Source organism: Rhinolophus sinicus, linkage group LG10 (genome assembly GCF_036562045.2).
Source record: "Rhinolophus sinicus isolate RSC01 linkage group LG10, ASM3656204v1, whole genome shotgun sequence".
In the NCBI taxonomy this organism is placed as follows: domain Eukaryota; kingdom Metazoa; phylum Chordata; class Mammalia; order Chiroptera; family Rhinolophidae; genus Rhinolophus; species Rhinolophus sinicus.
The window spans coordinates 104,173,066-104,200,578 of record NC_133759.1 but is presented as its reverse complement, the minus strand read 5'-3'; the positions used below and the strand labels follow the sequence as shown (position 1 = coordinate 104,200,578).

Below are 27,513 nucleotides of genomic sequence, written 5' to 3'. Positions count from 1 at the left end.
GCTGTGCTGTGAACATCGAGTGCTACCCTGTTGTTTAAGCCACCGCAGATTCATGGGGGTTCTCTGGTCTACGACGACCACATGAAAAGCTATCTTGACCTGTCCATTCCATTTCCAGGAGTAAGTGGTGAAGATGTATGTGACACGGACCTATTTCTAGGAAGTCTCCAGCTAGTTCTCTTTAACATTGGTCTCCCCTCTCTGTCTGACAGGGTCATTCAAAGAACATTTTTAAGCCCTGGGAAGTAAGTTAAGTCCGACAAGGGCTTCCCGGTCTTCTTTAATGCTTACACAACTGGGAAGGCAAGAGCGCAAGCTCCTTGAGGGCAGGGGCCAGTCTGGCAAGGTCTCTGTTGTGCCCTCAGAGCTCATCACAGTGTGTTCTCTAAATGATCATTGAGGACAGTGACAAAGGACCCCGCTGCTCCTCTTTTCTCCAAGGCAGCAGCCAAGACATAATACAGGCTGGTGTGCAGTATGCAAAGCTGTCACTCAGTTAGCTCTCCCACTTGCCTAAGGTACCAGATGATTGGGTTTTGCATGCCTGGTTTACACTCTTCAAATATTTATAGACAGTTCTCTTTGCCTCAAGCCCTAGTTGTCACTTAGCCAAGTTATACATACATGGTTCTTTTAATCTTTCCTTAGAAATCAATCCTGCTAAGCTCCTTAATCATTCTAGTTGCATTTCTCTCAACTTTTGGCTGTTTGTCTTTCTGGTAATTTATTCTGTTGAAATGCATGAAAATAATACAGGTGTGCGGAGCAGAGAAGGGTTTGGTCACCTTTCTATTACAAGGTTCAATGCCTTTTATGTGCAAAATAAAATGACTTATCCTCTTTCCTTTTGTATGATCACATTTTAAAAATTCATATTTAAGTTGATGGATCAATCAATACATTGCAAGAGAAAGGAAGAAAAAGTACCATCAGTATTCTCTAAGGACAATATTGTCATTGACCGAACACTCTCAGGTGTTTATAAACTGATTAATTTAACCTGCAATATTCAAACATGGAGAAAAACAGGAATCCAGATAACATGGTCACCACAGAGAGGGTTAAGTGCCCATCCTAAGGTGCTATCTACCTGTGGATACTTCTGGCTAACTTCAGCTTTTCAATGAAAAAAATTAAAGACAAGTTAATTTTTCCCATTATAAAAGTAATACATTAAAAAAAATTTCGAGTAATCAAAAATGAGGAAATGTTACCTATAGCCCCAATACCCCAAAACAATATTGAACATTTTTGAAGAATTTTGTTTAAGCCTTTTTTTGATATATTATTTCCCCCTCCAACAGGAATGATCATACCATTTGCACAGTTAAACACCTTGTTTTTCCAGTTACTATTATGACAGAAAATTTCATGTCTTGCATTGTCTTCAAATCATAATTTTTAATGACCACATACTATAGCATCAAGTAAGTGAATGCGACTGATTTCACAATTCCCTCTGTTGGATATTTACACTGTTTCTATTATTTCTCTAGATTAAATGCCATTATAAAAACAAATCTTTGTGTGTAAAGCTTTTCTGTCTTTAAGATTATTCCTAGATTCGTAGCAGTAAGTAAAATGAATGCATCAAAGGATACCCAGAAAATCAATTGTGAGGTAAAGAATTAATGCAAGTACTATCTGAAGTGAAAAATACCACCTTAAATACGAAGACTTGTCTTTGGCTCTGATGATAACAAGTGAATGCTGAAATCTTAGCAAGTTGTAGAAAACTGTGAGAGGTGGCAAATCCCAGGAAGCTAAATGTGTGCTCCCTAGTGTTTCACTCCACATTGTTGATCCCTTATTAAGTAAGCTTGTTATTAACCTTACCCAGATCTACCATCAGAAGGCGAGTGAGGGCTGTGTAGAAGGTGGTTCGGCACCTGAAGTCACTGAGACTGGAACTGTCACAGATGCCAAGGAAGGGGAAGTGCTCACTCTAATGGAAGCAAAAGAGCATCCACAGTTACTACTGCTTTACCTCAACTACCCGGACAATTCTAGTCATTCATGAAAGGAAAGAAGACTTACCGTGTGATTTTTTAGCATGAATTTCACAGCATCTATCTTCACAAGTTTTTTTAAAAGGATATAGGTAATAGAAGTTAAGGAATCTGGGGAAATATAATTGTCTTATCAATAGGTAACAAATCACAAAATAACACTGAGCTATAATGGCATCAATTTCTATTTATGAAGAATAAATATGATTTCTAAAGAGCATTCCTATAGAGATGTCTTTCATGCGGTTAAGAATGATAATCCATTATTAACCAGTGCAATTACTTTTCCTATCTTATACATATTCTAGTTATGGAAAGGAAGAATGAATTTTATAATTAAGACACAAATCTCTTTACTATTAAAGCCTTCACAGTGGAAAATTAAAACTGACCTTTTTTACATTTTGGGTGTAATGTGAGAAATTCTTTTCACTTAATATTATTTAATAATAAAATAATTATAAAAGACCCATAATAGACTATCAAGAAAGAGGAAAATTTTCAGTTCTAAGAAACAATCGAAGGAAATTCTGCTTTAGATGAAGGTCAGAATACAATTAGGAAGATGTAGCAGATTAAATGTCAAGGACAGCCTTAGAGGGCCTAATATTTCTCAAGTATCTATACTAAGTACAAGACATCTTGTATTTGTTAACTCATCCAATCTTCATCATCTCACTGTTAAATATGATTTCTGATTCATGGATAAGAAAACAGAAGCTCAGAGTAATTAAGTTACTTGCCCAAGCTCACACAGCTATGGATTGGTAGTGCTGAGACGTGAACTGAGGTGGGACTCCTAAGACCGTGGTCTTTCTCCCACACGGCATCACCACCTGAACAGTTCAACTCAGGATGAGAACAAAGTTGAGAAATCATACACGTGATCACAAGGCCTAAATAATTTCTGGTTAATGCTGTCATCAAAGAAGGGCTCTAAGACATCTGTTCAGTCTAAAACACCCTCTTCATTTACTTTACCCTGGTCATGTGTTTCCTGCTCCAGCTAGGGCCTCTCTCGGTCATTCCCTACCTACTGACTCACGCATTTCTTATAGGTTATAATAACCTTGCATGAGAACATTCATGTTCCAGTGAAAACATACTGTCTCCCTTCCTTCACATCATCTCCAAGTGTAGAACTCTGTATATTGCGTCTGTGCAGGGGCACTGATAAGTCTAATTCTAAATTTTAGTCACTCAGATGTAGATGTAGAGAGTAGAAAACACATTGGAACACAAGTCAAGAAACCTGGGCTTTTGGCTTCAGTACACCATTCAATCAGCTGAACGAGCGTGAACTCTACACTCAGGCCTCTGAGCCTTAGTTTCCCTCTCCCACAAATGAGAAAGGATCCTATATGCAAACTACGGGTCTCACAGGATTGTTGTGCGGATCGATGATGAAAACGTCTTTGCCAATTATAAATCAGGGAGGAAGACACAGAGATGCTGAGAATGAACATTTGCAGACTGTTCACTACTTGCAAGGTTAATTCTCACAATCCCACTAAATGGGCAGTACCGCGTCTGTTTTTCAGATGAGGAAACAAACTCAAAAAAATTACATACAATTCTCCAGAAGACAAACCAGTAAGTAGGATTTAGATTCAAGTCCCTCTGGCTCTCAAGCAGCCATTGCAGTTGCATATTAAGCACGTGTATTTGGCCCACCTCCGCCGTGTTAGATTGTAAGCTTTCCAGGAGCAGGGTCCACGTCTGTGCGTTTCCTCAGCACACTGCTCTCAGTGGGTGCTCAATGAACTGTGTGTTTCTGGCAGGCTGAAGGGCAACATGATCAGGGCTGATAGATGGCATGCCTTTCCTCCCACAAAGATGCCCATTTGATGACTGTTCCTGCTGTCAATCACTGAGCAGAAGAACTGCCACTCAAACTTCACTCAGTTAAACAGGGTGGGGATCAATAAACTACGAAATATCTTAAGTAATTACCAAATACAATTCTCTTAGAATTGCAAAGTTAAAAGTAACAGGGTCTACGGGTAGTAGGAATGCTGCCATTAATAGGAATCTTCTGTCAGTGCTGCTAATAAACAGCAAGTCATGTTTTGACAATAGAATATTTATGGTAGTAATAAACAGAACATTCACAGAAAGAATCTCGTCTGCTAAAGACACATTTTCTGCAGAACTGCATTTGTGCACTTTGTACCCAGGTCAGCCTCACTGCCTTTTAATTATATTCTAAAGAAAAAAATGATTAAGAATAAATTTTTACTTTTTGTCAATGATGGAAAAAAAAATGAAATTTCATCTGAATACTTATATTCCTTTCTAAGAATTCAATTCAAAGCTAGTTATAGTCCTTAAGAGGGTCTGTAATGTTTTTTAAAAAAGCCAAGTGGATACATTATTTTATGACCTTTATACTTTCATCATATTCTTGTCTAAGAGACTAGAGTTATATGTCGCACCATTTTAGTTGTAGTTGGGAAGCCTTGTAATTGGGTGGCATTCAGAATAGCCCTAACAGTCAGTGTGGTAATGGTGGTTAACAGTAACCTCAACGGTGATAGGAGTCTAGTCTACTACTCGAGTAGTGAGTAGTGAGAGAATCTAGTACATGGAACATGTAAGTGGTAGAACCAAGATTCAAATCCAAGTCTGTCTGACCATAAAGGATAAGCTTCTTCCACTAGGTTACATCATATCCATGTGACTTTAGAGCGGGCGATGATTCTACAGAGATCACCAGCTCCTGGAGGTACCCCTGAAACCAGAACTAGGTCCCAGAAGGGACAAGGAAACTGTACTTTTAGGAGGGAACCAATTCATCATATCTGAGACTGAGCAAACTCAGTCCTGGCTGGTATTTACTCACTAAACAAAATTCCCAGAAAATCCCTTTCTGTATCCATGTGGTTAGGAAAACACTGAGGAAGGTGAAGATGGTTCTATTGATAGCTAGCATGACAAATGGAGAAAAGCAAGAAAATGTGGGAAAAATGGTGTATCTTAAAGGTGGTTGAAAAATTTAAAAATCTGTATCCTTTGAAGAAGAGGGTAACTAAATTGAAAATGAACTGGTTTCTTAAGTTACAGGAGTGCCACGCACTTTAATTTAGTAGCTGACGGGCACAGTAGCACCAAGTATGACTTCCAGTTAGGGTATCAAGCCCTTACTGCAGAGTATCAGCCATATTTCACCCAAACTACACCACCACTAATTATAAACAACATTATGTTATATGTTACTAAAAAAAAAAGTTTTTAAAAATACCATCAATTGTAAGAAGTATCTTACATTGTTGAAATGTGAAGAGATTTCTGTTTGAGAATCAAAGGAGTAGCGCAATAAATATGATTTTCACTAAATACAAGAAGGTGGATGATTGTACTGACCTGGGAAATTATTTAAAAGCCGTACATGTTTACAAGCAGTTTTTGCAGCTAGAATTAGACTCTGATGATAGAAGAAAGTTCACAAATAAGAAAATTACATTCGGAAATTACTGTAGATAGATGATAGTTACAAAGTATAATTACTGGAATATTAGTTTAGTTATTTCAAAAATAGGATTATGCTAATGAACCCTAATAGATGAAAAAATCTAAGTAGGTACAACCAAAATGAAGCATCTTAAGGGATACTAATAATTACTTACAAAGAATAGGAGTTAAAGGCTTAGTTACTCAACAAAAGTGTCAACAATATGTTTAAATGTCCACTATGTGAAGTTTTGAAACTATAGAGGAGGGAAAAAAAAACCAGTCCTAATCTCCAATAATTTACAACCTTATAGGAGAGAGGATTAGCCAATACTAAGCTATATATTCATCTCCAGATATACAGATAAGAACTAGGTGTTCAAGAAAGTTAAGAAAAATTAAAAAATGAAAATGAAGAAAATTAATATTTAGTGAGCACCTACTATGTGACAGGGTCACTAGTACCAGGTCTTTTATTTTTGTTAGATAACGTACCATGTTTCCCTGAAAATAAGACCTAGTTGGAGAATCAGCTCTAATGCATCTTTTGGAGCAAGAATTAATATAAGTCTCGGTCTTATTTTATTATAAGACCAGGTCTATATAATATAATATAATATAATATAATATAATATAATATAATATAATATAATATAATATACTATACTATACTATACTATACTATACTATGATATACTATGATATGATATGATATGATATGATATGATATGATGATATGATATGATATGATATGATATGATATAATATAATATAATAATACTGGGTCATATACTAATTTTTGCTCCAAAAGACGCATTAGAACTGATTGTCCGGCTAGGTCTTATTATCAGGGAAACATGGTAGATCTATTGTTATATATTTATTTGATCCTTACAAAATCCTAAGAGGTAGATATTAATAACATTCCCTTTCTAGAGCTGAAGAAGCTCAGCCTCAGAGAAATTAAATGACTTGTTCATTTTCTTTTAGTTAACACAGTGATGAAGGATTCTAACTATTTCAGGATGTCCTTACTAAGTCTTTAGCAAGACCTGAAAATTTAAGAGAGACCTCACTGAGTCACAATGGGTCAAATGAGGAGAATAGCATACGAGTATGTGGAGGTTCAGTGAAAGAGAACGATGAAGGGTGTCAAGGGGAAGGTAAAATAAATTTCCCTGGCCCAAGGAACAGTATCAAGTACAAACTGTGGTTGAATGGTGGGTCAGACAATTAGTTACGGGAACTCAATAAGTCAAGTACTGTTGAAGGACTCAAGTTCAAATCAATAATTTTACTTTGACCTGAGAAGCAAGTAGAAGTAATTCTGGGCTTTTGGGAAGAGAAATGATCGGATTAAAATAATACTTGAGGAAGGTAACCTTATGAAGCAAGAATTTAAAGAACTGAGCGAAGGTCTGAGTAAGTGGGCTCTAGAAGAGGAGTAGAAAGGATTCTCATATTTGATTCCAGTACAAAAACAAATAGAGCAGATAAATTATGGGATGACTTTTCCACGGATGACAGAGACAGAAAACAAAAATAATAAATCAACATTTCCTTTGAGGAGAAATGTCAATGGAGGTATGCCTGCGGGAGGTATGAGGAAACTAGTTTTATTTAACATTCTCAAAATCATCTGGAGATGGTGGTATTCATCGAAATAAAGCAATACATTTTCATACTATTTCACCAAAGCAGAATTACTAGTGTTTATTACTAAATATTTCCTGGAACAGACATACCCAATTTTATTTCCATCCTTCACCCTTATTTCATTCTAGACCTTTGTTTCATTTCTTATCCTCTACTCTTTCCGACACTCACCTCTTTCAGGATTCACCCCCCAAGAAGATCAGTGACAGGGTGAGAACATCTGGTTTGCACATGACTTGTATGCTTAACAGTTTGTATATATGCGCTGTCCAAATGACCTTGAATAAAGAGCTCTCTCAAAGCCACCATATCAAAATGTTACATACCCACATTACATTTAATGTGTAGATTTTCAGAAAATTAGTGTGTAATGTATTTGAGTTAAATTTTAAAATAATAATACAATGTACTTTGAGCTCTTAGGAGAAACATTGGAAAGAAAGTCTGGAATTAGGATCAATTTTGTTAGAATTAAAACATCTGTGAAGGCAAGGTCTGTGTTTCATCTGTCCTTTTGCCCTGTACCCAGCAAATACTTACTTAATATTTGCTGGATTGAAAGAGGCCAGTAAGAAAAGTAAGTCATTAAGGTGAGCATGGAATTAAATTAAAAAATCACTATTTTATTCTTACTTGATGTTAAATCTAAATAAGGATGCAGTTCTAGTTACTGCACTTAAAACTAGGGTTTCCAGGTGGGAATTCCCACCCATTCTTAGGAATTTTCTTCACTTTCCCATTCCCGAATCCCAAGGAAAGTTGGTCAGGTAATCAGGAAAACTGGCTCCTTGAACCCAGGTGGGTGGTAGTATCGGCCGTCACTTTGTGGAAACGATTCACTGTGGAGAACAGAAAACAGTTTATATCTCGGGATTCGGGAACGGGAAAGCGAAAAAAATTCCTGAGAACGGGTAGGAATTCTCACCTGGAAACCCTACTTAAAACAAACAAGCAAGCACAAAAAAGACAAATGAAGCTGGAAGAGATTTGGGGTTGAAAAACAAAATCACATGGTGATCAAGTCGCTTGGACAGGAAATAAGACTCTGGCTTGCAAAAACAAAAATCGAAACAAACTAATAGATTTATGATGCATGTGGATAGGAATTATATTCACCAAATCCTGGTATACAGGAACTAAGGACATAGTCTCCAAGTCTTCGAGAATTAGTCTGAAGCCAAATGGAAGGAATTATTAGATTGGTGCAAAAGTGATTGCGGTTTAAAAGGTTAAAAATAATGACAAAAACTGCAATTATTTTTGCACCAAACTAACATTTCTTTATGTAACAGATAACCTGGGTCAGCTTCATGGGTGTGCAAAGCTGTCCGCTTGCACAGGATCCTGGGCTTGGTTCACTGCTCTGCTGTTGAGTCCTTGAAATTCTTAGTGATTTCTGAACAAGGCACCCCACACTTTCATTATGTCCTGGGCCCACAAATCACGTAGATGGTCTTGCAATAATAATATGAAGAAATTAGTAATCCTAAGAAATGTTGAAGTGAACAGCAACAACTGGGTAAAAATGAGTTTGGATAATTTCATGAATTAATGTAGAACTCTTTTTTGGGGCTGTTTTAAAAGGCTAAAGATATTTTTGGGTTTTCTTAAACCTTTGAGGATGATGTAATAAGGGCAACTACCAACAGAGGGCCTAATAGAAAATGAAATTTCCTTTCTCATTATTATCTATCTGAAACCCAAAGTGAAGCAAGTTCCTGCTGTAAATTTGAGTAAATTAAAGAACTGCAGTAGAAATATTGATCAACTATTTTTCAAAGGAAGAAAAACTTGAAATAATGATTAATAAACAGAAGTTTGGATGAAATAACCCTTTCCTCCTCCTTCCTCAGCATTTAACACAAGTAAGTTGAGTTAATTTGATTGCTCTGTATGACCGTTATTCTCTCCAGCTTTCTCAGCAGCTCCCTTGTTCTAATCATTTGAACAATCTCATCCCTTTCCCAGTTAGACAGAAACCAAAATTTCTGACTGGAAAACATTTCAAAGAGGGAGAAGGATCCTGAAACCTGACCCTGGTGGGCGACCGCAGGACACAGCCATTTCAACTCTGTGCATGTCAGAAAAAGCTATTTGGAATCTAGAATTCTTGAAAATCAGTCTTAGAAATTTAAAGAGTATATTAAAACGTTACTCAGATGTATTTGCTAAATGTATTTTATACACCCCGTGTAAAGAATTTGATGGGAAAACAAACTTTTTCTCAAAAAGGCCATAGGATCTGAAAATTACAATAGTCTGAACAATTTGGAAAACTTCCAATCTGGCAAACAGAAACTGTGGGTAAAATGCAACAGGCTCTCTGGGTTAAAAAGCCAGGGACTTCAGGTAATAGCAGACTCCTCACACACATTATTATTTAGGGAACTAGACGGCCTCTAAAAATGCCACGTCTGCATTTTCCGAGTGAAGACAAAGTCCTTTGGAGAAGCATCTGTGGGAGAAATACCTGACTTCTGAGAACATCCCGTTCTGTTTTCTCGTTATCTTAAGGCAGAAGTCCTCAGAGGATGGTCCCTGAGACAGCAGCACCGCCTGAGACTTGCTGAAAATGCAAATTTCCAGGCCTCAGTCTCACATGTTCTAAAATATAAACTCTGGAGGTGAGGTCTAGCAATTTGGATTTTAACTCGAGCTCCAGTGATGCTGATTAGTGAAGTGTGCCACTACTGCCTTAGGGCCAGTAAACAGGAGGCGTTTTCAGAGCTTCCTAAAAAGGAGAGTCTTTCATGATTTCAATTTCCAAACAAGTGGTCAGATTCAAGAACATGAAAGTTCAGAAACTAGCTTTGAGCACCATAAACACTGAATAAGATTCACTCTAAAGAAGCTAAAAGTAGAAAAAAACAAACACCAACAATATCTGAAGATATGCATTATAAAGTCATAAGGAACATTTAATAACTTTATAGTAAAATAACATGCTTTTCCATTTATTTGTTACTAATATTTTAAATACATGTATTTTAAATCCGGTATAAACAGATTTACATTAATGGGGACAATTGGTGATAATTTTTATTTGGCATAACTGTTTCTATTACTGAAGAATACCATCTTATTTTTAACAATGAAATAAGGTAAAGCTTTAAAATCAGAATTTAAAAACACATTCTAATAAAGAAATCGATTGGAAACAACAAAATATGCATTAGGTAACCAGCAACTGCACTGAAATAGATACACCACTCACATATTCCATTATGTAAATGAATTCGAAGATATTTCATGACTGATCAGCTAGAAGGGACATAATGATTTATAATTCAAATAACTGAGCACTGAAATCAAATTGAGCTAATATATATTTCTAAATATGCAAACCTGAAATAATTGTTAAAAAATATAAATCAATGTACCCAGGTTGAAACCATTCGTATCCCTTAGTTTGAAATGTTATAGCTTTTAAACTTTTATCTAATTAGCTTTCTGAAAATATGATTTTTTATTAACTTCAAGAAGTACTCAAAAGCAATAAACAGCTTGTAAAATGAAAGGTTATAATGAAGAATATATATAAAATATAAGGTGATAGGAAAAGGATCTTAAAGAGCAGACACAAATAAATTAGGCATTATGCAAATTATACTAAAAAGAATACAAATCAAATTAATTTTATATTAGATTTCAATTTCAACTTAAAAAATAGGGTGAATCTAAACAATAGATACATGCTATAAAATAACATAGGCTTCTTTCCAGATAATATGCTCTCAAAGTAATTCATTGTGAAAAGGCCAGAGTTTGCAATACTAGGAAGTACTTATAAACCACTTCATATGTTTGAAATAAAGAGTATTTCAGCATTATTATTAAAAAAAAAAATACAGGTTGCTTTTTTTTTTAATAAGAAAAAAATACATATCTTAAAAAGCCAAAATGACCACTGGAATTGGGTTGTACATCACTTTCCAGTAAAAAGGAAAAACAGCCTGGACAGGTGTAATTTATCATTTTTCTGATTTAATATCAAAGAAATATATTAAAATAATAAAAAGAATCCTGAAATCCTCAAAATTTGTAGTGATAAATAGCCCTCCCTGTCTTTATTGCATTATACCTACTAACAGAAATATTGCATGGTGGATTTTGCCAGACAAGGACGATTATTTTCCAATAAAAAGTTGCATATTAAATTCCAGCACAAAAGTGGGTGTCTAATACTTTGAAAATCTTTTATGGTTTGCCAAGGAACACAATTTTAAAGTTAACTAATACAAACATATTCCTGAAGTGAACCTACATTAAAGATTTCTATCCAATGCTACCCATTTTCAGAATGTTGTCCTCATATTAAAATAACAGCTAATCTTAGTGGTTAAATAAACGAACATTTATTTTTCACAACTCCTATATATATTTGATAGCTAACACATAAAAGACAATATACATGCTTCTCTCTTATTGGTAGAAACATGATAGTATTATCAATTATAACCTAATAAGAAAGAGTGATTCTGGTTTTAGATTTAAAAAATCTGCTAATGAGAGAAAACCACACATTTAATGTTTAATGGGTAATCTCATTTTAGAGTAAATAAGATGTTGATTTGATGGGGCCAATAATCGAAGAAGTGTTGAAAAAACTTAAAATTTTCTTTCTATTTCTCCTTTGTGCCTCATAACTAATGAAAATAATATTCTTTTCAATTGAAGAATGCTAGAATACTGAAGATATATTTACTGTTAGGAATTCAGTTTTTATAAGGTAATTATTTTTAGAACATTTTGATCTTAAAATTAGTTATGCTTTCTTTTAAAACAAGAACTTCTCGACAATTATGAAAAATCATAAACTAAAACAAATGTGGCTGAATACTTTCTTATGTAACAACTCGTTAACCTGGATGGCTATAAATATAACTTTAACTAGTTATGAATCTACATATCCATATAAATTCATTGTGACTGAATAAATGCTTTACAGTACAGTATGTAGCTAACATAAATCTTCCAAAAACATGCATTTACAGATAAGGCTAGATGAAAGGTTTTTTTATTAAAAAAAAACAAAAACTTGCAAAAATTATACACAAGGAAAATACCTGGCCAGTAGAATACACTCGTTAGGCTGTGTGTGTGTGTGTGTGTGTGTGTGTGTGTGTGTGTGTGTGTGTATGTAATAGATATATAATAAAAAGGATATCCAACAGACAGGTCATTTAGGAACTGAAGAGTCCTTGAAATTACAGGCTCACATCTTCCCCAGTATTTAAGGTTTGTAACGCTAAACATGAAAAAGAAGTTTTTAATTATAAGTTATCTGCCTGTATAGGGAGAACATAGAAACACACATACATTCAAGTTAGATGAGCTAAATCACAAAATACCAGTGGAACATTTTCTATTATTTTTACAGCACATTCAAAATTATATACAATCAATGTACAACGAACACTGCTCTCCAAATGGTGTATAATTCTATAAATTTAGTTTTGTAAATTACAAGTTGCCTAAGTCTTTCACAGAAGAAATATTAAGTTCGTATCTAAAACAAACATATTAGGGAGTGACAGCAGGACTTAACAAAGGAAGTCAAATAGAGGCTCACAGTTACTTGCCAAGAAACAAACCACCCAACTTGTGGCTCCAAAACTCACTTCTTGTGATCATGACTGTCATCCAGCTTTGTTCTCTGTAGGCAAGGCCCTGCTGTCTTGTCTGCTACACAGATACAGTGGGATGCCAAGTGGAGGTATACAAGTTTAGGCTAAGTGTACTGAGTTATGTCTAGGACTAGAAACTAGTTAATTCTAATATTATAAAGATAATTCAGTTTCCATGAATGTCTCTGACAGCCAGAGGCAATCAAACCTCTCTCAGTGATTCCAATTTGCAACAATCTCTTCAGTTGGTTTTTGAAATTGGGTATTTTCTTTTTAATTAAAAAAAAAAAAAATTGCTGCCCAACTGACCTGAAGAGTCAAAGTGTGTAAACTTGTAAAAACCATGTTTTGATATTGCATGCTGCAACTGCATGGATACCTTGACAAATAACAGTATATCTTCTAAATGGTGAATTTTAAATATGAGAAACTAAGTTTCAATTAAGAAGCATGCTACCATGCTAAGAACTAAAGCATTATTTTAAAAGTCTTTTCTTAAAAATTAATATTTACCAAGAGATTTAAACACAGGAAAAAGATCTATTAGATTCAAACCAACACCAACAAAAGAAAAATCAAAGAACCAAAGCAGGAACTCACATTTTCGTCATGAATGTTTCTAGAACGTGGTTGTCATCTGTTATTCCTAAGACTTCTGACATACGGGCATATACCTGAGTGAAAACATTGAATTGTTAACAGCTTTATCATTAACATATATTTTCAAAAGACTATCAAATTGAACAAATGGAAGATTTAATGAATTGCTGCATTCACACTAAAGCAGGCAGTGAGTGAGGAGAGCAAATGAAGGATTTTTAAAAATGCTTAGAATTTTAAAATTTATCCTCTTTTTTTTGAGGAAGCACTTCTCTTATAGTTTGAAATACATACACACCCACACTCACATACTCATTTTACTCCAAGCACACTAGATAACTTTTTTTACTCGAAGTGGTAAAACCACCCCTTTCTCAAAGATGGAGTATGTGTAAGCGGCTGGAAAGTGGGTGTTTCAATAAAAAGCTCCAACATTTAAAACATTTCCATCCATTCCAGATTTTAATAAACCATCCAATAACCCAGGATTATGTTAGGCAATTATTTAAAAAAAAAAAGGATTTCAAAATTAAAGGAAGTTAATAAAATTTATAGAAATTCTCCTCTAATATCTCTCAATTAAGCTCCCCCAAAACAGAGACAGGTCTTACTTTCCACGCTGGAACTGAAATCCCAGGCTCAGGAATTCTCTGCTGAGTACATCAGTGCCTGGGGATCCACTTAGCTTCCAATTAGGGAGTGTCGGTTGCAGAGTTTGGGGTTCAACATTTCAGCCCCAACCCAAGCCACATTTGAGCTTATAAACACGTATCCCACTTCAAGTGGGGAAATGCCACTGGCAGCCAATGGAATACTCCCTCATAGCCTGGCAAAGCCGAGAGGTGGGTTGACACCTCCATACTCCCTGATGCTCTGGTGTGATTCCAGGTTATCCCTGCCAGACACCAGCTGTATGGGATTTCTCTTCTGTGATTCGATCCCCTGTGATTGTGTTTCTCACTTTTTCTGGATCTGCCTATTGCCTATGGTATGGCAACTTAGCTTTCACTCCCTCTGCCTTTGGTTTTTCACATGTAAACAAATAGCTTGATATACTGCCACAGGTCATGAAGATGAGAAAGAAATCACAGGGCACCCACAGTTATCGGGTTATACGAGGAAGGAAAGCTGTTCACTGCAGAGGCTTGCATTTGGATTGTAACACTACTCAAACCAGAAGCCTGTGTCCCAGGCTTTCAACCCAAGTCCTGTGACCAAAAGCTCCTTAGGCTGGCAGAGTCGATCAGAGGGAGAGAGAGAAAGAAAGATCGAGGTGGACATTCCTGTTGCCTCTTCTGCTAACATCTGAGCCCTACAGAAAAGCATCTCAACTAGTGTATCTGTGACTGCGCATGAGAGTAGGCCTTCGTCTCTTAGAAGACTGAAGCTATCACTGCATTTGTAAGATGTCTGGGGAAAAGACGAAGCTTGGAAGAGAGAACCTAGGGAAGTTAGTTACCACCAATCCTCCATGATCAGAAACCTTGAAGCATGCAGAAGGCTCAAAGGAAGAACGGTCCGTAGGAAGGGAAGTTCCCCCATCTCACCATGATCCTGAATCTCTCTCACAGGTGGGAATGAACTGGGTCCCTTGGAAAATTTGATACTGTTACGACCAATGGCATATAAGGCCCTTCACACCTTGACCCTAACCTGCTTCTCATCTTCTACTACTTCCCTCAACCGGAAGCCACAATGAAATGCTGTTGGATAACTGAGGCTTCTCATGCAATTTCAGATCTCTATGAGTTCATGTGCTGTTCATTTTGCCCGAATAAGCCTCCTTCCTCTTCTTCCCTTGATTCTCATTCAAAAGTCATCTCCTCTGAAGCCTTCCCATGCACAGTGAGTTGAACACTCCTTTGTGTTCCCACAGCACCTGGTCCATTCCTCTATCATGGTACTTCTCACGTCGCAATTGTCTGGGTACCCATCTTCCCCACTACACTGTATTATTATTTTTAAAATCAATTTTTACACTTTCAAGACTTTATAAATGCTATTTTTATGGCAAAGCTCAGGATTAATCTAATTTTGATTTTCCCCATGCCACACTGAATAATAAAAATAACTAAAATGTGATTTTTAAACATTGAAGACATTTTAATGTTAAAAAAATATTTTTATTGATAGTTCTTACAAGGAAGTTTTCTGTTGTGTCCCTGGCATTCAAGAAAGGAGAAAATTAGGCAGGCGAGTCTGTTGTGCTCTGCTGTCAAAACAGTTTCTCAAAGCATCAGATTTGACCCAATAAGATACCAGGAAAAAAAGTCAACATTGACACATGGCAGTGCTTTAATCCACAATTATCCTTGTAACTTGCACCATTCCTTTTATCATCCATTAGCTTTGATTCCCATTATCCCATCTAGAACTGTGTCAACGCTTTTGTCCCTAAGGATTTCTCTCCACTACCAGGATCTGACAGTCAAGCTTGAGTACTAAACAGGATCATTACCTCTTAAATCCACTTATCTGATCTACTGAATAGTAAATTGAAAAGCTCATTAAGAGCAACAATCTGATTTGTTTTCACGTGTGACAGGGTCATTTAAAATCAATGTATGATTACTGCATTTCTTTTAAAAGACTGTCTCACATTTTCCAAGGCACCTTATCATTCAGACAACACGCAGATAATACGAAAATGTCTTCAAACATTTGGAATTTAATTATGCCATAGACATACATAATTTAGGGGTGGGAAGTAATTTGTCCAGTGAGGAAATATCTTTAAAATTGTTTATCATAAGTCACAAGTCAAAGAAGCTTTCTACAGAAAAAATTATAATACAATATTCAGGGGTTTCTGACATGTTCTTAAACTTCTATCACTTTGCTCAAAATAATTTTTATGACAGCCAGAAGAAACTACATTATGATAGTCATTTTAAGGAAGGATACAGAAGTTGGCATAGGAATGCAAGGAGAGGAAAATCTCACTATAGTTCATATATTCCTAATCTTTCATTTCAGAATCAATCAAGATAATTTGATCACAGTGAAAAATAAGCGAAGATCTAAGCAGAAAGAGACTAGCCCATTTGCACTGCCCACCTTTCTCTGAAGGATACGTGAAGTTGAACAAATGGTTATGTGTTTCACATCACCAGAGATGCACACCTGGCAGCCTGTGCCTGCCACCCTCTCTTCTTTTTTAATATGCCTGTATTTCTCTATCAGACTACACGCTCTCTGAGGGCAGAGCTGATGATGCTCTGGCTTTTAACTCCCATGCCTAATACTCAACAAATGTTTGTTAAAGGACTGAAGAGAATAAATGTTAAAATGCACATTTTGGCTGATTCCATTTCCTTTATAATTTTTTAACAAAAGGAAAACAACACATATAAGGACTGTTTTTTTTTTTTTTTTACACAGAACTTTTTTTTTTTTTTTCTATAAAGGTAATATACCCAAAATGCCACTCACCAGAGGTAACCACTGGTAAAATTTTATTTAAAAAGATGTAGTTTTAATGCTTAAATAATCTTTCTGGAAGCAGCTCTTCCTGTAGATTCAATAAGAAGAGTTCTCCTCCTTTGAATACTCAGGGCATCAATGGTTGCCAGCCTGTCAGTGGCACTTCTCATATGATATAACAGAATAGGTCTTGTTTTAGTATTAATTTTCCATGTGAATATGGAAAATTCATTTTCCTTCACTATTTCAGGCATGTGCTCTACTATTTCCTCCATTATTTTAAGCATGTGTTGCCTGAGGACAGGGAAAATGTCTATTTCTTTTTACATCTCCAGAAGTACTTAGAACACCATCTTGATAAACTTAGCAACATAGAAAAAGCACAGGCTTTGGTCCCAAAGAGATCTGGATTTGCATCCTGGGTCTACCACTGACTAGGTCTTACTTAATGTCTCTGAATCTTGGTTTCCTATCTGTAAAAAAGGAATAATAACACCTACTTTATGGGCTTTTGGGAAGAAGAAGTGATGATATCTGATACAGAGCCTGGCATTTAGTGCTGGACAAATGTTGCTTCCCTCCCTATTCCATTTTATGGACGTTTCTCAGAGTAGGTGCTAAAATTGTCAGCCATTATCCTTCCTTCCTTCCTTCCTTCCTTCCTTCCTTCCTTCCTTCCTTCCTTCCTTCCTTCCTTTTTTTAAGGGAAGAAAATTGGAGTGAAATTTATTTATAATCTTGTAGTAGGGAAGGCTTGTCTAATCAGAGTATAAAGCCTAGATGCCACAAAATATCAGTAAGTTGGTTATCTTAGATGTTTCAAGTGAAGATTCGTTAAATAAAAAAACTAACAGAAAGGGAAGAGGTGCTTACCTTGAAGATTTTGGCATAAAGAAACAAACAAACAAAAAAACCTTAAAATTTGTATTAACTTTGAAATCTTTACATACATATCCTGTTAACACACTCTACTCTCGGTCAGAAATGGCATTTGTTAAAGGCATAAAGCTTCAAAATTTCATGATACCAAAACAAATTCTTTCTACTCTAATACAGGAAGTTGTTAGAAATGTAAGAAATTACCATTATTATAAACTTGTGAAGGCATGCTCCTAAAAAACTGTTTTAATATGTTTGTTTTCTTCTCTCTATTTTACTGTGCAGGTTCTTTGAATTTTCAGAAAAGAGCATCTGGATACGTACATAACACTTCAAAGACCTAACACTTCCCTAACATTTTTTTTTCTTTTAAAGTTTATTGGGGTGACAATGGTTAGTAAAGTTACATAGGTTTCAGGTGTACAATTCTGTAATACATCATCTATATATCTCATTGTGTCTTCATCACTTCTCTAACTTTTTAACTGACCAAATGACAGATATTGCCTGGCCATATGCAGGCAGCCTAAGTGACCTTATATCTGGTTTTTTAAAAAGAAGCCAGACAAGATAAGAAAAACCAGACAAGGGAATAAACATACAAATAGCAATAAGATTTTGAGTTGTAAATTTAATAAAGAATAAAAAGCATGCACTGTGATAATTTTTTAAATTACTTTCTATTTCCAATCCTAATCCTTGGTCTTGAGTATCTGCAGTGTTGTCTCTAACATGCTGGTTATAACTTTGAAGAAACTAATTATGTCAATCCTCAAATTTGAAGTAGATTACAGAACTGGGAAACACAGAATATTAGTTCCTAAAGGTTGCATGGGTATATAATGACAGTCACAGAAATTCAATAACAGCCCTCTATGAAATGTACTCAAAAGCACCACATGAAACAAATTAAAAAGAACAATGAATCGCTCATTCTGTGCAAATAAGAAAATAAGAGAAAAACTAGTTCTATAGGTTTTCATAAGCGATGTTATAATGAATTAAGATTTTGGATAATGAATCTTCAGAAAATTACAGTAAGTTAATACCCTTAGGCCTTCTATAAATGTTTAAGATGTTATAACTTCTGAAAGAGCTTTTGTAAGCAGGCTCAGTGCAGAAAATTAGCAGTGCTGTGAAATCAACAACAAAGTATTCTGCCGTTAGATGATATACTTTCCTGAACCAATTTATTCTCAAAAATTCACACCCAATAATACAAAATTGGTACGACAAAATTAAAAAAAAAAAAAGAAAAACTCTATAATTGTTGTGAATTTTAAAGCATTGCTTCAATCTATTGAAATGACTTATCAATCAAGATTTTCAATTGGCTTTAATTTGGCAAAACAAAACCTATCACCAGAAAGGATCTGATGTAATGCAAGAATGAATCTTTAGAAAAAGAATTTTGGGACTGAGTGTGAACTCACTTATGAGGAATAAGAAATTGATTTCCATATTTTTGTCTCAGGCTTCAAGTGCCCTTCAGGTCAGTGCTGTACTTTCTATGAGACAGACCCATTACAGTGAATGGCAAGGGAGGGAGGAGAAAAAGAGGTGTAAGAGGGAACTAATAGAGCATTTAATGACTTAAGAGGTAAATCATTTGGAAATAAAGATAGTGCGCTCGTTCATTAATGTTTCAAGCAGAATAAAACATGATCATCACAATTAACTTATAACCACACCAAGAGAATTACTGGTACAAACATCATTGCTGCATGTTAAACACACAAACTCAATGATGCTGACTAGATCCACACCAATCGTGGTTGACTAATTTTTTCCATATCATTTAAAATAACATCACAGAATACAGGACCAAAATTAGGTTTAAAAAAAAAACTTTTGCCAGAATTTAATTTTGAAACCACAATATATGTTAGAAACCAAGTGGGAGAAGTTTAGGAATCGGCTTGCCATATTCAGTGGAACACAGAATGGCATCTGATAAAGAGAATCTGGCCATGGAAGTATAAAAGAAACATGAATGCTAAGTATTTATTTCAATTAGAAAATCTGAATCCACCATCTGTGGTGGCCATCTTGCTGAGGGGACATGTACCTAACAAATCTCTTAAGAGGCATTTTCTATCTGCTTGAATAAGCCATTGTATAAGAACACTTGGAGCCACTACTTCGGCCTCTCATTTCCTTCGCTCCACATCCTGTGGCACAAAGCGTGAGCTCAGCAGGCTGGGTGCAGGGCTGCCTGCTGCCTTGTGATAATCCCCTCTCCCAGTAGGGGCCTCCACTGATGCATGGCTAAGAACCTGCTTCCTCTTTTGCTTGCACCCAGTGGGGTTTCCATCCCTAACTTGGGCCCACATCCAGACTGCTAAGGAAGGGCTCCAGATGCTGCCAGAGACATTTTTGGATTAACGTCCAAACAATCATTTATTAGGAAGAGGAGTACAGGTACAGTGTGAAAACCAGCAACACTGGTAATTTTGGAGAGGTTCTTTCCCTCCCACCCCCGACCAGCTCTAAGGTCTAACTACCACCTGTTCAACAGAAGCTGGCTGTTTGCCTCCTTTTCCTTCAGGGAGCCACTGACTAAGGATCTCCAGCAGCATGAACCTAATGTCTCCCGACAGGCCTTCGCCAGCCAAGAGGGACCCGGGTGGAGGGCACCAGTTATTGGTCACAGGATACACAGCCCCTCGAAGACTCCTGTGGTGCAACCAGCTGAAAGCCAACTAGAGAAGATGGGGAGTGTACATTTGTCCTGACACAGCTTTGCTCCTGCTGGCTGCCAACTCACTCCGTGTCTGGGGCCAAGCTTCTGTTAAACTAGTCTTCTGTGGTAAAGCCCTGGGTAAATATATTATCTTCCCAAGATGTACGAGAAGCTAACCATGGCCCTGGTGCAAGGCTATTGGAGGACGGCTTGGCTAATTGTGTAGAAGGTTTTGAGACCACGGTATGAAGGGGCATTTTATTTATAATTCTTTGCAACAGCCAATTTGTAAGATAACATGATTAGATTTTGGAGCAAGGAAGCTGATGCTGGATGAGGTCTGCGAGAGGGTGATGGTAGAGGTGAGGAAGCGGGACTAAAAGGCTTTGTTTGTGGTAATCCCCCATACCTCTTAAAGGCATCAGCCAGAGGCATATTCTGGCACAAGGGATACATGTGTTCCATACTGTTCAATAATAGATGCCAGTCATTGTAGCCAAAGAAAACTTTCTCCTTTCAGGTATGAATAAATGGTTAGAATTGGCCACTTAGCAGCGCTATGATCGAGAAACACAGGCTGCTTTCACGGTATGCAATCACGCTGAACAGTCTTTGCATTTTCATACTGCTTATTAGCTGACCAGGGAACCTCTGGTTACCAAACACGCACACTGCGGGATTGCTCAGTGCATGGAAAGAGAAACAAGACAACGCACCCCTCCCTTGGCACAGCAAGCATGTGCCCATTTTAGTACGAAGACTCTGGGGCTGTGGTGAGACAGGCATACGATTGGTGATCCACCACGAGAGCCGGCAACCCAACTCACCTTCACTATTTTCCAAGACTTCTCTGGAACTCTGGACACATCACTCCTCAGGCGTACAACCTAAAAAGCACAGAGTTTAGGGACCTGCCACCTGGCGTCAGGGATAAGGGAAGAGCTGAAGGCCTTCCCAACTGCAGATACAGGGACAATGTGGCTCAGGACCTTTGTGGCTGTCACTTACAATGTCCTTGGGACTTAGACTGTATTCTGGATGGTAAACTGCTGTTCAGAGCTTGGATGTGGTTATATGGATGACAGTGGGTTTGCTCCAAGGAATAATGGAAAAAACCAATTACTAAAGGATAGGCCTAAAAAAGAACCAATTATAAATAATACTTGACAGAACTATTTTTAAGAATCCGTCATTTCCCATGAGGCACTCACATTATGCAAGTGCGACGAGGGGGGCTAACGGTTTAAGTAAGCCACGTCATCTTTGCATGAGTGAAAGCACATCTTTAATAAACAGAACTCATTCCTGTCCTCACTCACAAAGAAAGTGATCATACTGAGCCCCCCACCACCTAATCTAATTCTTACACACGTACCTCCCCCCATTCTCTAAAACCACACGGAATTATAGTTACAGTGGGTGTTAAGACTTTCACCAGGGCCCCATTTCCGCTTCTAATGTCTTCATTTTATTCATACATGTTTTCTGTTAATATTATTCTATTTCTGCCTCCACATGGCCTCTCTGAAACACGCCCCATTTCTTACATCCAAGAGAGCTTCTGTGCCTTCCTCCTAAGAGATACTCAACTCTTTACCGCTCTTGGAAGAACTTGATATAAGGAGTAGAATAGTGGCCAGGGAATGGAAAGGGGGTGTCAATGACATCATCCATATTTTCACGACTCTGTCAAATCAGCTGGTTTCTTTCATTATATTCTCAAATTTTACTCAAAAATCTTGTTTTTATACCTCTGTGTCTTTTAATTTCTGCCTCTCACACTAGCCTAGCTAGTGACAACTTTAACTTAGCTCCAATGCAATGGGTCAGATGGCCCATTCACGCCCTCAAACACTAACACCCAGCCCTCTGAGTGGGCGGTATCTGCAGCAGGGTCTCCCCAGTGAACACTTCCACGGTGAAAAGCAGCTACAACATATGCAGAAGCCCATGTCGTGGACCAAGACCAGACACAGTTGGCAAGGAATCAGATTCTTGTCTCAGTTAGGAAGACAGAAAGGAGCAAGGTAATTGTGTATATAATTTAGATAACTTCAACACAAAATGTATGCGTAGTGCAATGCACACAGCGTTGAGTGAGTCTCTGCTACTTGCCAGCCTTGCATGACTTAACCCTGTAATCCTGGTTAAATTATTTGGCCTCTCACAGTCTCAGTTTCTTCATTTGTAAAATAGAAAGCATAATATCACAAGAAGTAATATCACAAATTAGGAGGTTGTCTAGCAAAGTCATTAAAGATAGATTCTGAAGCCCAACACTAGCTGGATTCCACCACTTACTGAGTGATTTTGAACAAGTTCCTTACCCTCTAAACCTTAGTTTTCTCAAACATGAAAGAAGATAAGAGCAGGACCTAACTTACAGAATTTCTGAGAGGATTAAAGTAGTTAATTTATGCAAAGCACTTAGAACAGTCGTGGCATTTAGTATAATTCCCATGAGTGTGAGCTACTATCATTGCCATCACAGGCTATATTCTGCACATCACCTAAGTTCACAATTTAAAGCCCTCATCCTCCTTTCTGGAGTCATCACCAATTCGTTTCTTGTCTGTAGGTTAAGTTCTCAACTCACTGGGTTAAGTAGATAATTTACACCCTTGTGTCCAATAAATTATCATCCAAGTCTTTCCAATTCAGATCAGTGACTCCACCCAATGCTCCCAGTTTTTTTTGCTAAATGAATGCACACAGACAAGGGGTTTCAGAATACCATCATTGGTTTAAAATTATCAAGCGTTTTTTGCAAAGGGTCAAATATATGATGATGGTGGTCAGCACGCAGTAGGGCGTGAGGATATCGGATTATAATGTTGGACACCTGGAACTTACACAATGTTATTAACCAGTGTGACCTCAGTTAAAAAAAAAAGTTTTTCTGTGATAGGCTCAGTAAGAACAGAAAGGGAATGGCTTTCATATGTAAATATAGTATTGATCTCGGACACTAGATTATGGGTTGAGGTACAGACAGTTGGCTTATGAGTGAGTAGGATGGATTACATCAAATATCTAGGATCTAGCTTAGTTCTCCTGTGACTGACTTAGTTCTCCTGTAGCCAGGACTAGAGGTCCAATCAATGGTTGTAGAGATAAATGTTTCCCTTGGTAAATAAAACAGCAAATATGGGGATGAAACTTGTGCTGTTGGTCTTACCAATGATTACACTTAAAGCTGAGCACGCCGAGACCAACGTCTGAGTCCATACACACACAGGCGACGTGGTGCAGTGGGAAGGAAGCGCACTGGGGTTTGGAGGAAGATGATTTGGTTGAAAACCTGGGTCTGCCACTGAACAAGTTTTTAACTTTCCTGAAATCTATTCCATGTTCTGTAAGGTGAAGATAATCATACCTACCAACGAGGCTATTGCCGAGAAGACTAAATGAGAAACTGTAATGAGTAATGTCACAAAATGGTTGAGTGTACACAAAGGAGAAGCCCAATACAGGTTAAGTGAAGGCTGAAGAGAAAACACTCTCAAATGATACTTTCTAGGCATTTCTCACTCTACGTTACCCAAAAATAGAGAATTCCTAAGTTATAGCATGGACAGTGTTTTAGTAACCAGTGCGGAGAACTTCGGGAGCTTCAGGAATGCTAAGGCTGGAGAGCACTGCGTAAGGCGCGGCATCCGCTGGGGAGTGTGCCATTATAGCCGCGACTCTAAATGCACATGGCCAGAAAAAAAGGGACCATCATGCATGAACACAGTTCTCTGGTGTCAGGAAAGTGGACCAAGGTGGGTCGTGGAAGAAAGTGGTCATAAACACTTGGAGAATAAATGATTGAAAGCTAAAAAGAAAGGGTTAAAACAAAAATTGAAAATTGCGAGTCTCTGCAAATGTAAAGCCACCAGTATACTAAGGTGCTTTGCACATTTCAGCACTATCATTTTATAATTTTCCTGATGAAAAGGTGTGAGAGATTGTTCACGGAAATGCATTTCCAATTCTGTAATGTGAATCAATCAGAAAATGTAATTCACATTGGAGAAGGCTGCTTCACAGCCAACTTTGCTTAAAAACATCTATTCAGTAAAGGGAACCTGGCACTGGGGAGCCACACGGGCCTCGGGGAAAACAAAATCCCAATAAGGAGGCCAAATATGCTTTTCTATTTCAAGATTCCTTCCACAGAAACATTATGGGAGATACAAATTAGGAAAACACTGAACTTAACTAATTCAAAATGTTGAAAAAATATTTTGCATTTGTGTTTTATAACCGAGTGCTTTTCCCACATCTGTCCCAAGGCAGCAGATGAAGCGTTCTATTCACCAATGCTAATACTAGCAATTGGAACATGCTCTTTGGCAAGGCAGAAATAAGATAATTGTTCAACATAGGCTGGCTTTTCAGAAATACTGGAAGCATTGCCTGTAATTATAGACATCTGTCACTGCTAGCCACTCAGTGCTAACCCTGACATCAATATACAACCATAGCACTAAACTGCCTGCAGGCATAGCTATGGAGACCAGATACGCGAGGCAGGCAATCATCTGCTTCATCCCAACTATCTGTCAAAGGTTCCCAACCACAAATAGCTCTTACATTTTGTATCCTTAGGATAATATGTTGATTTATTTTAGATTCTCTAATATTTACAGTCTAGGCCATCTACTAAAATAAAGAAACAAAACTTATGGCTAATGGAGGCAGTTACTGTTCACAGTCATCATAAAAGGTCATAGCTCAACCCTCAAATGTTAAAAATTGATGGCAGCTTTAACCATACACTACCGTACAGATGTTTCCTTTTGTAGAGGCAATTATTTTCAATAGCAATTCAAAATGCTAAATACAATCTTTCATCAGCAAGTATGTTGCCACATTGATCTGATAGAAATGCTCATATTTTAAAGGCTTTTTGGAGAAGCAAAGCTAAGTTTCAATGTTGAGTATTAAAGAACACAGATTGTCAATTTGGGTTTAGCTGTACATATTTTACTGCATCTGGCAACATTTTTTACATATACAAATGATGTCGAAAAACTATAAAATGACATTGAAGGATACAATACTTGGTTAACGAATAAGTCAACTGACATAATATTGCTGGGTGCAAAGCTTATTGAAATATGTACGTGTACATTCATATTTTTAAAATCCCAAAGATACACTGTAGCTTTAAACATTACTCTTTTTTATTTTAAGCAGGCAGAGGAGCTGAAAATTATTAGACGTTTAGACTAATTAGAAATAAACACTCACAATTATCATAATGTGTTACTAAAAACCCAGATATTTCTTGGTCTGCTCACAACCGCCTATGCTGAAGAGAAACTATTAATTACTGACAGACAGTTAGCTTACAAGTGAGCTGCATCTTAAAAACCTCTTTTAAAATACAATTGCTAAATGCCTTACAGTGCTGTAATGTGAGACAGGTTCAAATCTTATTACTTCACTGAAATTAAAACCTAAGTTTTAATACTGTTCAAGTCGAACAATGATTCCACACTTTATTGCTTTTGAAATCCCTTGATGATCATAGGAAAAAATGCCCCCGAGAAAAAAAGACTGTTTTCGATAAACAGAAAATACAGTTTGCACTCTTAGCCTCTTTGTCATCACAAAAAAAGGATTTAATGCCAATTCTTTAAAAAAAGACTTTTTCCCCACAAAATGTGCACCTTGTGTGCCATTTGTAAAATCAGTTCACTTTCTTTTATTTATTACTGCAGCGCGGCAAGGCAATAAAGAAGCTACCGATAGCTAATAAATTACATGCCTTTTAAAACAATTCTCTTGCTACAAAAACATGTAACTACAAAGGTTTACATTTACATGGTACATCCCATGCAATGTCTATATTTGTGTCCTATTAACCATTTTGGCAAATTGTGGACTTTTACCAAATAGCAGACAGGGAAAAAAATAAAGTGATTCACAAATGTCGATGTGATATAAAATAAAAGCCTTTCTAACAAACGACTCTTATGCTATTTGCACTTTCTAAAAATCTTCCAAAATTTATTTTAAAACATGTTTTGATAAATTGTTTTATGCATCCAAAAGGTATTAAGAGATGCTCTAATCAGGGTTAAACTTTACTCGGTGAACACTGAGACCTAAGAAAATGCCTTTTTGTCCCCCTAATTTTTGTTCCTGGCATCAGGCAGTCTTTTAAAAATCATAGCTCCTAGCAATTACTTAGAACAAATTATAAAGTCAAGATCACTGGATGTAAGGCAAAAATGCCACAAGTCTGTTCCTTATTATATTTTGTATTTTTAAAAAGATACAGAAACTTGGTTATTTGAGAAATATTCATATCAAACATGTCCTGCTTAGTTATAATCTTTCTTTTAAAAGATATAATTTTCACATATCCACAGAACTGCCTAAAAGCCTTAACTTTATGAAAGTAAGCTCTGTATTTTGTCTTTCAGGTTTATCTATGTACAAATGAATTCTGAAATATCTGCACTCCAATTCCAGTATTAAATTGTTAAATTAATCAGGGTATTTGCTTAATGCTCTCATCCTCTAATCTCACGACGAGCATGTATTTATGAGGTAGTGTACTGTCTTTTATTATTAATTTCCTCCATTTCCTGTAATAGCTATCATAGCTGTGGCTTTTTTATTTCATACCTACAAAATTTCAACTTTGTTCAATTATGCATGATGAACAATGCTTCAATTTTCAAAGCACAAACAACTTGGTTCCATTTCATCTTTACTTCAAGATGACAACCCATTAGACCAATGAATACAAATTCTATATTCTACAGCACTCCATTTCGCCATTCAGATCTCTTCTCCCTTTCTCTTAAAACCAGCTTGATTATGACGAGTAACAATTAGGAATGTATGAGAGATATTTTTTTGAAGAGTTCAATGAAATAATTTTATTTCATCTTCACAGATTCTTTAGAGGGGAACCATAGCCATCACAATAATAATATTCTATAACATATATATCTACATATGTAGATAATCCTGGTATATTTCCTAATTTATCTTTTGCTTCTTTTTAATAGTAAATCCTCATGTTTGTGGACATGATGACCTTTCCCCATACTGTAGCTGATTTAAAATCATAAAATACTCAATTAGCAACTAAGAAAAAGAGCTAACAAAATGTCTACTTTCTCTATGACCCCTTTCTCATCCTCCTATATCTCACTGACAAAACTTTATTTAAAATCTTTAG

The 27,513-nt window shown here is 36.6% G+C and overlaps 1 protein-coding gene across 9 annotated transcripts in view; it reads right to left on the bottom strand.

Annotated features, from left to right (window-relative positions):
• The window catches only part of RANBP17 (RAN binding protein 17), a 255,586-nt gene that overhangs the window by 75,752 nt on the left and 152,321 nt on the right, over positions 1–27,513 (bottom strand). For 8 of the 9 annotated variants that reach the window (XR_012489874.1, XM_019741153.2, XM_074313890.1 and 5 more), the window contains 5 exons: positions 21,155–21,214; positions 13,343–13,416; positions 12,283–12,363; positions 2,038–2,101; positions 1,837–1,945 (listed from right to left, as the gene is read on the bottom strand). Coding sequence is in view for 8 of the 9 variants with exons in the window: in XM_019741153.2 (XP_019596712.2) it covers positions 1,837–1,945; positions 2,038–2,101; positions 12,283–12,363; positions 13,343–13,416; positions 21,155–21,214 (388 nt within the window). In the remaining variant the exon portion in view is untranslated. The remainder of the gene's footprint in view (positions 1–1,836; positions 1,946–2,037; positions 2,102–12,282; positions 12,364–13,342; positions 13,417–21,154; positions 21,215–27,513) is intronic. The other variant, XM_019741162.2, reaches the window with a different exon arrangement.